The 13,288-nt window shown below is 32.7% G+C and overlaps 2 protein-coding genes across 2 annotated transcripts; both read left to right on the top strand.

Moving 5' to 3' along the window:
• Positions 1 to 6,827: 6,827 nt before the first annotated feature.
• On the top strand, positions 6,828 to 7,766 carry LOC308430873 (olfactory receptor 7G2-like; the record flags this gene model as incomplete). Its single annotated transcript, XM_080930151.1, has 1 exon — positions 6,828 to 7,766. The coding sequence occupies one exon, from the start codon at positions 6,828 to 6,830 to the stop codon at positions 7,764 to 7,766; it is 939 nt and encodes a 312-aa protein (XP_080786277.1).
• Positions 7,767 to 9,248: 1,482 nt separating this feature from the next.
• Positions 9,249 to 10,187, top strand: LOC308430872 (olfactory receptor 7G2-like; the record flags this gene model as incomplete). Its single annotated transcript, XM_080930150.1, has 1 exon — positions 9,249 to 10,187. The coding sequence occupies one exon, from the start codon at positions 9,249 to 9,251 to the stop codon at positions 10,185 to 10,187; it is 939 nt and encodes a 312-aa protein (XP_080786276.1).
• Between the last annotated feature and the right edge of the window lie 3,101 nt (positions 10,188 to 13,288).

Raw genomic sequence — 13,288 nt, 5'->3', positions numbered from 1 at the left:
TAGATAGATCTTGTTTAAATTTGGTTTGTTCGGTCTTGTAATCTTAATCTAATATATTTTAGATATTTTAATTTTTCCCTCTTGGGGAATACATTTAGTATAGTGTAGAAAAATACTTCATGACATTTTCATATAAGGGTATATAACTTTTCATACATAAACATGAAGTTTCTTGTAGAAAGTTCTTTAAGCCAAACATTTAATCTAGGATTTCAATTTAATCTGTTCCTTGAATCTATTTTTATGTGGCCCTTGAGAACATATCCCAAAAAGATTCCATTGCTAATACAGCAATAAAAATACTTTGGGTACTGACAGACTCCTTGGAGTATGTATAAATAAAAATCACAAACTTGTATTCATGTTCTTTCTCTGATATGTTGTTCAACAATCCAGAATGGTTTTTACACCATTTTTTTAAACTAGTTACCCTCACCCCTTGCTGTTGGTACCAGAGTTGCTATATATGACCACTGCTTTAGGGGTTAAATATTTTGTTAGTAGAGATACAAACAACACTAAATTATGATAAACCTTTCTGACTGGGTGATAGGTAAATTTAGTTGGGCTATATTCAAAATTATTTTATTATCAAACCCATACCATTTGTTTTACTGGAAAAAGTGGTTTGCTTTTTACTGCTGGATCATATTTTATGTAGTAAAGAAATTCTTTGGTCAATGTTGTAATCTTTATATTTCAATTTTAAGGTTTCCTCATTTGTATTATAGTAAATTGATGCTTTTGAGATTCAAGGCTTCTAAGAGTTTGATTTGCTCCATTTTGTCTTAAAATATTCTTTCTTAATTGTTAGATCTTAGGTATTGTAATTCCAATTTCAACTAAGATGTCAACATGAACCAGGCTACTATGGAAGTACATGTATATCATAGATTATCTTATTTGTGTTACTATCTTTTCTAAGAGAACAAAGTCCCTATTATTCCTATTTCAAAGCACACAGGAATTTAAGAAAGTACAGTAATTTTTTTAAAAAAATTATCCAGTAAATGTAGTATTCTTAATTTGTTCTATATTACTTATACCTGTTGTCTATATAGCTTTAATTTATAGCTGTCAGTTTAACATTGGCATGTCTGGCAAAGAAAATTAAACTTTAAGAGTTTTATAAACTGTTTCTAGGTTGCTAAAGAATTTATTTTTCTACTATAAATGGTGTAGACAAAGCATCAACTGTGTACAGGACAAAAGCCTGACTGTTTCTATTGGAAGTAGGCTTACAAGAGAATTTTCAGAACTGTTCATATCTTTGGTTCATTCTATTCTAACTTTACTGTTGTAATATGTGAGTCCCAATTTATTTAAGCTATTATCTTTTATAATGTGTTAATTTAACATTCATTTACATTTGAAACTATTTTTGTTATTAAAATTAGCATTTATATGTTTCCATATTAACCACCTTGCACCTCTTCCAAAACTGATCTTACTTCTATGCATTCTATCATTGATTTGACACACTACATAGTGAATCACTTAAATATTCTACATCTGGTTCATTTAACTACTAGGTTACAGATATTGAAAATTAAAGTATGGTTTAAAGCTCATTCTGTTATACTGACTTGTGTTTATTTTTGGCCAAGGGTTTAGGTATATTTTTAAATATTAGAACAGTAATACTAAGAAAAGATTAACATAATTAAATCATTTGTTGCTTGTAAGTTACTGGAACATTGCACTGTTTAGGGACACACACATACACAAATGTGTATATAAGACTTAATGGGTTTAAAGAATAGTAGATAGTCTTACAATACTGGGTCAACATTGACATTCACAATATTAAAAGAATTCCATGTATACACGTTGCTGTTATTTCATTTTAAAGTTCAGTGCTTATTACAAGATCAGGCTCAACAGTGTTTAGATAATATAAAGAACTATAGAGGGGTCTCTATTTCAGGCTTTTAGTAGAATTTTTTTAGAAGTCAAATTTAATTTGTTAAGCACTTGAAATTTAGGAACAAAATTTCAGGCACAATGTATGTGTTTAAAGTGATATTTGAGTAATACTCCCCACAAACCCTTAACATTTACAGTGTAAATACTGTAGGTAACAGCAATCTAACTTACCAAAAAAAGCAGACCTTTTTTTTTCTATACTGTATGTGAATATTAGAAACTTATAGTCTGTTAAAAAATAAAAATAAATAAATTTGGGTTTGTCATGGAATATTTTGGTTTCTCCATCATTAGTGATTAATAGTTTAGCTGGGTATAGTGACCTGAGCTGGTGTTTTTGTTCTCTTAGGTCTGAATCACATCTGTCCAGGAATATCTGGCTTCTAGTCTCTGTTGAGAAATATGGTGCAATTATGATATGTCTTTCATTATATGTTACTTAACCTTTTTACCTTTAAAGCCTTTGATATTCTTTCTTTGTTTTGTGCATTTAGTGTTTTCTTATGTGATTGATGAAATTTTTTTCAGGTTCAATGTATTTTGTATTCTATAAGCTTCTGTTCTTTGTAGGGATAATTCTTATCTAAATTAGAAAAGCTTTCTTTTCTGATTTTGTTGAAGATGTTTTCTGTTTCTTGGAGATAAAAATCTTCACTCGCCCATTCCTATTAATCTTAAGTTTGGCCTTCTCATTATCTCCTGGATTTCCTGGATTTTTTAAGTTGGAGTTTTTTGTATGTTTTTATTTTTGACCATTGTGTTAACTAATATATTCTATAGTGTCTTCTATACCTGTGATTGTCTCTTCCATTTCTTGTATTCTGTTGATGATCCTGAATTCTTAACATCTTTTCTACATATTCCATCTCCAAGGTTGCTTCTATTTGTGATTTCTTATTGTTTCTAATTCCATTTTTAGGTTTTGGATTACTATATTCAACTCCTTCACATATTTGATTTTCTTTTAATATATTTCTTTGAAGAATTTCTTTTTCTTTTCAAGGGCTTCAACCTGTTTAACTGTGGTTTTCCTGTGTTTCTATAAATGAGTTATTGATAGCCTCCTTAAAGGACTCTGTTATCTTAATTTGAGTCAACATAATTCTCTTCAGATTTATTGGGCTGTCTGTGGCTTCCTGTGTAGGGAGAGCTGAGTTTTGATGGTGTCAAAGTATATTGGCTACTGTTGTTTATGATCTTGCATTTATCTATAATCATCTAGTTATGTGTGGTGTTGGCTGGTCTGGGTGTCTCTGTCTGGAGCCTGCCTCTGTGTCTTTGGGTCCAAGCAGATCTTCTGGAAGATCTGTAGCCCCAACTTTAGCCAATCTCCTGTGAGTCTTGAAGAATATTTCCCTTGCTACAGGAGAGATACAGTAAGTCTGTAGACTGTTGCCTGAGCTAAAAAAGATGTTCTGTGAGTCCTGCAGACTGTAAGGTGTTCATGGAGAAAAAGATAAAATATTATTCTGTCCCCAAACCAGTTCACACAAGAAGGTAAATGTGGCTTTCACATAGCAGGGAGGAGTACCATGCCTGCTGTGCACTGGGAGTGGGGTTGCCTGCTGCTGTGATTATTTTGGTGAATACTGTACTGTTTGCCCTGGCAACACCAGATATCCTTGAGGCCCTGCAGACTGTTAGGTGTTGAGACAGATAAGGAGACGGGATGATCTGCCCCCAAGGAGTTGCAGGCCAGAAGGGAGAGGGAAGTTACATCTAGAAAGGAAGATTCCCACATTGGCCGGGAATCTGAGTGTTTCCTAATGCTGCAGTTATTTGGGCAGCTATCTTACCTGTTGTCCTGGCTGCAGCACATCTCCTGGGAGTCTTGCAGACTGTGGAATTTTGAGAGAAAGCCTTTACATATGTTTAAAATAAATATGTATTGTGTAGTTTTTCACCTGATAGTCATGCTGAATACATAAATAATTCTATGTAATATTATGTTTTCCAGTAATAATGCAATTATGTTAAAAAATAGACATTGAATTAGAAAAAATTTATTGAAACTAATACTGTTAAAACTTCAAAGGTGTATTAGATGGTACATGGCTATTATCCTACACTTGAAAAGTTGAGGTGAGCCATGAGAAATTCAATTTCATCTTAGGCTATATGAAAGCTGAAAGGCTGGATCACAAAAGATTTTGTCACCAAGATTCAAGTAAAATACAAAAAGTAAAAATTATAATATTAATAACTTTATGTGTGCTTTTTGAAGTCAGCACTGAACTGTGAAAATAAAAACCATTTTCAGAGGAAAGATGTTTTTTCAGATATTGCTCACTGATGACAAACAACTGTTATTTATATCTTTTATACTCACATGCATTGGCTGTGTTTTACTTGTGAAATAGAAATAAATTTTTGACATATTTACATGTGTAATGACCTTTAGCTAACAATTAAAAATATGTTAATGTACTAGTAAGATAATATATGACAGGCATGCAAGGTATTTAAAATATTTGTTGATTAAAATAATACAAAGGTAATGCAATACAATCAAAATGCTAGGAGGTAAGAGAGATTCTTCTTAAACTTATTTTATTAAAAGTAATTAAGGACATAGGCTTCTGGGATCATAAACAAAATGATATAATGGGTCTTATGAGGACATTTGGAAATTTGCTCCCTGGAGATGCAAAGACTTTAGAATTCTGCCTTTGCAAACCTCCTGAAACCTACCAGAGTCAGAACCAGATACCTATGAGTCCTCCTAGAAAGGATCCTACCTGACAAAGGAGAAAGAATCAAGTCTCTCTACCTTTTATTATGACAAATCTTCCAACTTTAATATCTAAGTAAGTCAATAAGTATAGATCTTCTGTGACACCAAGTTATCTAAAGTTCATTAGTTAAACTATAGGTAGTGAGGTTAAGAGTAATCCATCATCTCTTATCCACCTATGTTTAAATTCATGTTAACTCTTATATATTAATTGTGTACTTAGACCATAATCCTCAAAGGTATTTTCTATTCTTGAGTACATCTCTGTTTACAGTGATAATGTATCATTTCTGTCTACTGTCCTTCGATCCCCAAATACATTACTTAATATTGATGGCTCTATAAAAACTTGTGTCCCAGTTTGGAAACAAAATCAATAGCAAAAGACATACAAAATGGCAGTGTGACAGGAATAACTATTGAGCATTGGGATAGATCATTTTTTTTAATTCTTGTTACAAAATGGTCTCATTGTTTCTACTTCTTATTAATTTGAATATAATTAACACTTTATATTTTCAGCTCATAAAATATGGACCAAATATATGGATAAATTCCCTACCGTACAGGTATGTTTACCCTATCAATGATTTTCCTCTTTCATAAAGCATGTGCTGGACTATAGATTATATTGAGAATTTATACGGTGGGTGTCTAATTATGTACTATATATTGTAAACACTTTGTCTTACCTTAAAACTAGAATCCACAGCTTTACAGTGAACATATGTCTTTTCTTAGTACAGTGGTTGTCATATAAATAAGATTAATTGTGTGATTTATATAACACTTAACTATTATCTAGAAGGTTTATGTTTCCTAATGACTGTAGAATTTAAATACTTAATCTCTTTTAAAATTGGATATATTTTATTTGCATTTCAAATGTTATCTCTTTTCATGCTTTCCCCTCAATAAACCCTCTATTCAATTTACTCCCTCCTGCTTATATAAGGGAGCTCACCTTCCCACTGTCTCCATCCTACCTGCCCTGATATTCCCCTACACTGGGTAATCAAATCTTGGCAAGACCAAGGGCTTCTCCTCCCACTACGCCCAACAAGGCCATCCTCTTCTACATATGTAATTGGGAATATGGGTCTGTCCATGTGCACTCTTTGGGTCATGGTTTAGTCCCTGAATTGTTCTTATGGGGTTGTAACCCCCTTCAGGTTCTTAACTCTCTTTCTGAAAGGTCTATAACATTATCTTGATTCACACCTTTATCCATAACAGATAATCTAATAGTAACATTTCTATTTTTTTCTAAAAATTAATTCCCAATAATTATGAGTTGCCTGTTCATGGGTGAGTCTCATGAGTTTAAAAAAAATAATCATTGTTCAGATCTACAAAGAAGAAAATATTTTAATTATTGAACATAATTTAATTAATATGAATAGACTGTCCTATAAATGGAAGATGACAAACTTTTCCAGTAAAATCTTTAAAATTATAAACCAAGAAATATTAGTTATAATCCAAGAATATTGATTATATGTGCATAAGATACATGAGCAAACATTAGTTAAAAAGCAAACTGCACAATTATATAATTAAAATTATAACACTGATTCCAATCACTGTTTATTTTTTTTAATGATAACAAGAATTTTTTTATTTCCTACAGGCATCATTAGGTAGATTGGGTGAAAAGAATAATTTGTCATGACACCATTGTGTCTTAGGAGTAAGCCAATCTTTAATAAACATTTTATACTTAAGTGTTTGAAACGTTTTACTTTATTATATGGTATAAATATTGAGTGTTTCTAATTTAAAATCCATATTAGTCTATGACATTAAAACTAGTGCTGAGAATAATTCAAAAAAATAAGTTAATTTTTAAAAATTAATAAATTGTTTAAAAACAAGAGTGAAGGAGATGATAGAAGGAGATATTATCAGAAAAAAATAACAACATATAAAACAATGTCCACCAGATTTAAAACTCAAATGAAAACATATTTTTTCAAAAATTCATGCTTCCTCATGATTCATTGTACATCCAAACCACCTGAAATATAATTTAAGCTGTAAGATAAAAATCCATAATATTAAGTTTATAAGAAATATAACAGAGAAAGAATTTAGTTTTTTTTATAAGTGCTGTTCTTTGTCACTACTTTTGGTTTCTCTCCATATTTTCACCAGATTCACCCATGAAATGGAATCTACAAACCAAACATATGTTTCAGGATTCCTTCTTATGGAAGTAACAAATGATATAACACTGAAGCCTCTCATCTTCAGCATGTTTACCTGCATGTACTTAATCACCATAATGGGAAATTTGCTCATCATTCTGACTGTCAGCACTGCCTCCCACCTACAAACTCCAATGTACATATTTCTCTCTAATCTATCATTTAATGACATCTGCTTGAGCACAACCATCATTCCAAAGACATTGGTGACTATCCATACACAGGATCAGAGCATCACATATACTGGCTGTCTTACACAAATCTGCCTTATCTTGTTCTTTTGTAGTTTTGAGAGTTGTCTTCTTTCAGTAATGGCATATGACCGCTATGTTGCCATATGTCATCCTCTGAACTACGCAATGATCATGAGTCCTCAAACCTGTGGTCTGTTAATTCTATTATCCCTAATTATTAGTTTTGTGAGCTGTGGATTGCTTGGTCTGATGATGTTGCGGTTGTCTTTCTGCACGAATGTAGAAATTCCCCTATTTTTCTGTGAACTTGCTCAAGTCATCAAGATAGCTTGTTCTGACACTCTAGTTAATTATATTCTCATATATCTTGCAACAATCATACTTAATGGCATTCCGATCTCAGGAATAATTTTCTCTTATACTCAAATTGCCTCTTCTGTTTTGAAAATGTCCTCAGTGAAAGGAAAGTATAAAGCAGTTTCTACCTGTGGGTCTCACCTTTCAGTGGTTTCCTTATTCTATGGTACAGCACTGGGTGTTTATATCAGCTCTACATTCACTACCTCAGTCACAAATACTGCATTTGCTTATGTGATGTGTACATTGGTCCCTCAAATGTTGAATCCCTTTATATATAGCTTGAGGAATAGAGACATGGAGATAGCCTTGAGGAAATACATGAGAAGGGCAGTGTGTTTATGCTAATGTGACCATTGCTGTAGATTTGGAGTTCTGGAAAAAACCAAAAGGGAGGAATTCTTAATGATAATTTGCATTTTTATTATTACAATCTTCAGAATTCATGAATAACTTACAATCTAAAATTATATTCCATGACTTTCTTTCTTGTTTAGAGTTATCTATCTCATGATTAAATAGTTACTTTGATTTTATTTGCATTTCAAATGTTATCTCTTTTCATGCTTTCCCCTCAATAAACCCTCTATTCAATTTACTCCCTCCTGCTTATATAAGGGAGCTCACCTTCCCACTGTCTCCATCCTACCTGCCCTGATATTCCCCTACACTGGGTAATCAAATCTTGGCAAGACCAAGGGCTTCTCCTCCCACTACGCCCAACAAGGCCATCCTCTTCTACATATGTAATTGGGAATATGGGTCTGTCCATGTGCACTCTTTGGGTCATGGTTTAGTCCCTGAATTGTTCTTATGGGGTTGTAACCCCCTTCAGGTTCTTAACTCTCTTTCTGAAAGGTCTATAACATTATCTTGATTCACACCTTTATCCATAACAGATAATCTAATAGTAACATTTCTATTTTTTTCTAAAAATTAATTCCCAATAATTATGAGTTGCCTGTTCATGGGTGAGTCTCATGAGTTTAAAAAAAATAATCATTGTTCAGATCTACAAAGAAGAAAATATTTTAATTATTGAACATAATTTAATTAATATGAATAGACTGTCCTATAAATGGAAGATGACAAACTTTTCCAGTAAAATCTTTAAAATTATAAACCAAGAAATATTAGTTATAATCCAAGAATATTGATTATATGTGCATAAGATACATGAGCAAACATTAGTTAAAAAGCAAACTGCACAATTATATAATTAAAATTATAACACTGATTCCAATCACTGTTTATTTTTTTTAATGATAACAAGAATTTTTTTATTTCCTACAGGCATCATTAGGTAGATTGGGTGAAAAGAATAATTTGTCATGACACCATTGTGTCTTAGGAGTAAGCCAATCTTTAATAAACATTTTATACTTAAGTGTTTGAAACGTTTTACTTTATTATATGGTATAAATATTGAGTGTTTCTAATTTAAAATCCATATTAGTCTATGACATTAAAACTAGTGCTGAGAATAATTCAAAAAAATAAGTTAATTTTTAAAAATTAATAAATTGTTTAAAAACAAGAGTGAAGGAGATGATAGAAGGAGATATTATCAGAAAAAAATAACAACATATAAAACAATGTCCACCAGATTTAAAACTCAAATGAAAACATATTTTTTCAAAAATTCATGCTTCCTCATGATTCATTGTACATCCAAACCACCTGAAATATAATTTAAGCTGTAAGATAAAAATCCATAATATTAAGTTTATAAGAAATATAACAGAGAAAGAATTTAGTTTTTTTTATAAGTGCTGTTCTTTGTCACTACTTTTGGTTTCTCTCCATATTTTCACCAGATTCACCCATGAAATGGAATCTACAAACCAAACATATGTTTCAGGATTCCTTCTTATGGAAGTAACAAATGATATAACACTGAAGCCTCTCATCTTCAGCATGTTTACCTGCATGTACTTAATCACCATAATGGGAAATTTGCTCATCATTCTGACTGTCAGCACTGCCTCCCACCTACAAACTCCAATGTACATATTTCTCTCTAATCTATCATTTAATGACATCTGCTTGAGCACAACCATCATTCCAAAGACATTGGTGACTATCCATACACAGGATCAGAGCATCACATATACTGGCTGTCTTACACAAATCTGCCTTATCTTGTTCTTTTGTAGTTTTGAGAGTTGTCTTCTTTCAGTAATGGCATATGACCGCTATGTTGCCATATGTCATCCTCTGAACTACGCAATGATCATGAGTCCTCAAACCTGTGGTCTGTTAATTCTATTATCCCTAATTATTAGTTTTGTGAGCTGTGGATTGCTTGGTCTGATGATGTTGCGGTTGTCTTTCTGCACGAATGTAGAAATTCCCCTATTTTTCTGTGAACTTGCTCAAGTCATCAAGATAGCTTGTTCTGACACTCTAGTTAATTATATTCTCATATATCTTGCAACAATCATACTTAATGGCATTCCGATCTCAGGAATAATTTTCTCTTATACTCAAATTGCCTCTTCTGTTTTGAAAATGTCCTCAGTGAAAGGAAAGTATAAAGCAGTTTCTACCTGTGGGTCTCACCTTTCAGTGGTTTCCTTATTCTATGGTACAGCACTGGGTGTTTATATCAGCTCTACATTCACTACCTCAGTCACAAATACTGCAGTTGCTTATGTGATGTGTACATTGGTCCCTCAAATGTTGAATCCCTTTATATATAGCTTGAGGAATAGAGACATGGAGATAGCCTTGAGGAAATACATGAGAAGGGCAGTGTGTTTATGCTAATGTGACCATTGCTGTAGATTTGGAGTTCTGGAAAAAACCAAAAGGGAGGAATTCTTAATGATAATTTGCATTTTTATTATTACAATCTTCAGAATTCATGAATAACTTACAATCTAAAATTATATTCCATGACTTTCTTTCTTGTTTAGAGTTATCTATCTCATGATTAAATAGTTACTTTGATTATCTGAGAAAAATTGGGTTTGTTATGTCATAGAATAAAACTTTGTTTAAGGATCATAGTTTTAGCATTGTGTGTAATAGATAAATATAGAAAGATTAATTAATATATTGACAGATAACAATGATACAGATGTAAAAGGGTAATTTGACATTTAATTTTCTCATAATATATGTGATGCTAATTTACACATAAACCTATTATTTACCACATATAATCTTATTTAAAATGTCAAAAAGGTATTGTGAAAACTACAATGAATTGTTTCTATAATATTACTTTGTAGAACAGTAGACACCAACTCTCCCATAAACTGTACACAAAATCAATGTAAATTTTTATTCATGTGATTTTTAGCTATCAATTTTTGATTTAAAAATACCAGTGCTTTGTTTTAAAATTTTTTAAAGGAATTACAAGTTTTTCCAAAATGATCAAGCACATTTTGATTTCTTTTTCTCATTGCATTTCCCTTGCATCCTGGGTACATAGGTGTCCCAAGGTGGCAGCAGTATGGAGGACTTAGGCAGAGTTCTTCAGAAAGCAGTATGTGCTGTGAATCAGCATCCAATATATGGTACAGTTTCTCCCATATCCAGGAATTATGTGTCCAGAAATAAAGGGGTAGAAAAAGTAATAGTTCCACTCACTATTACTTCATGTAACTCTTTAAAAAACTTGCTTCCTGTCCCAACAACTCTAGGTTTTTCTAGCCTAGAAGTTTTGGATCTAGAGGAGAAAATGCTTCTATCAGGAGGCACAACAAACATTCCACTAAACTGGATGCTCAGACTTCCCCATGTTCATTGTGGTCTTCTCATGCTCTTAACCCAACAGGCTAAGAAAAAAAAAAAAAAAAAAAAAAAAAAAAAAAAAAAAAAAAACAATGTTAGGAAGGATGATAGATCCAGATTACCATAAAGAAATTGGATTGCCCCTCCACAATAGAGGTAAGAAGGATTATATCTAGTGTGCAGGAGATCCCTTAGCGCATCTCTTAGTACTACTATGTGATTAAAGTCAAAGGGAAACTACAGCATCTTGATTCAAGAAGAATGGCATAAAACACAGAACCATCAGAAGTGAAGGTATGGGTCACTCCTCCAGGAAAATAGCCAAGACCTGCTGAGGTGGTTGTAGAGGGTACAGGAAATACAGAAAGAGTAGTAGAGGAAGGTAATTATAAATATCAGCTAAGGCTATGTAACCATTTGCAGAAACAAAGATTATAAAGTGATATGAATGCTTCTGTTTTGTTATGCTAAGAACACATTTGTAACATCAACTAGTATTTGAAATACTGAAGATTACTTTTAAGGGACATTGCCCCATTGTAATCTACAAATGCATTTGTGATTGTATAAGGAAAAGTTATATCACATTCTGTGTATTCATGACCTTATTTTTGTTTTATGTGGAAACGAGATATTATTGGTATCAAGTTGACATGGGGTAGATTGCAGTGGCTACTCGTGGTTGACAACTATATCTGGAATAAACCACAATCTACAATTGCGAGGTTCAACTTTGATCCTGATATGGAGGCACAGAGGCTATGAACAATAAAGCAAGGAGATCTCTGAGCTAAAGTTCATATAGGACAAAACAAGACTCAGATCCAGGTGTCTTGGGACACACCTTTAATCTGGGAAACACCTTCTGTTGAAGAGCTACATAGGGACATTAGAAGAAGGGAGGCCAGCTCTCCTAGCCTGCTTGCCTTGTGGAACTGAGCATCTGCTAGATCCTTGAACTTCCATTAACAGCTGCTGCTGACTTTGTTGGGGAGTTGGACTAGAGACTGTAAGTCACCAACAAATTCCCTTACTATATAAAGACTACCCATATGTTCTGTTACTCTAGAAAACTATGACTAATACAATAGTTGTTCTTGTTTGATTGATAGCATTCTAGATGTTACCATGGGTTATCCATATTTTTACAAAATGACAACAAGTCATTTATGATTTGTGACATCAAGTCATTTAGTTCTATGATGCCCCACAAATTAGAAACAGTGTTACAGTGTTACCAACTTATACTGTCCTTCAGGACAGTGTTCAGTACGTGGCATTATTACCCAAAGAAGTTTTTAGATATATTCTACATTTATACAAAAATAATATACAGAGAAGTGGTACTCTTGGCATCTAAGGCAAAAGACATTTAAAATGAGTACTATATGGTTAAACTTCTAGAAGATATCTGTGTCCCAAATCTATGCCTACCCTTGGTGCTTGTATAATGACAGGATTAAACAAGAGCCAATGTTGAATGAATTTGAAATACCAATTGTCAGATGAGGCATCCATACAGGCTGTCCTATGTAAATAAATAGCCCCCATAGTCTTCAACCACTATCTCCACACAATTCCTAATTCATCTTCCTGATATTACCAGAGTTTCCACATATTACCAAGAAGAAAAAGAACAACTGATGAAGAGGCTAATGAAAATCCAACGACCTCACAGATTTTTACAGATACTAAAATAATAATTCCAAAAATGTCATCTTCTAGTCTAGGCCCACAAGTTCATGGGTTGTTCAAAGTTGCCACACTAAAATTACTACAAAAAAAAATGTGTTACTGTCAATATTACCTACAATGACCCAACAAGCTAGCAAAGTTAGTTTGTAGGCTGCTTAGAACAATCACAAGTAGGGGCAGAGGAGTTCCATGCTGAAATAGAAATAGGGTTCTATCATTTTGTAAGTGGACACACAAAAATCTGAGGGTACTAAAACTTACTTGTTATGGTGTACCCTTTTCAGAGTGGGTAGAAGTTTTACTTTTTCTATAATACAAACAGTTCACTTGGAACTTGCACACATGGTGCCATCTCAATCTTTAAGTGAGATGGAGAAATTAAAGACTAAAGAAAACACTAAAAGAGATAATCCTAGGGGTAGAAGAACTAA

The sequence above is a fragment of the Micromys minutus genome, assembly GCF_963924665.1.
Source record: "Micromys minutus genome assembly, chromosome: 16".
Classification (NCBI taxonomy): Eukaryota; Metazoa; Chordata; class Mammalia; order Rodentia; family Muridae; genus Micromys; species Micromys minutus.
This window is presented reverse-complemented; position numbering and strand designations above follow the sequence as displayed.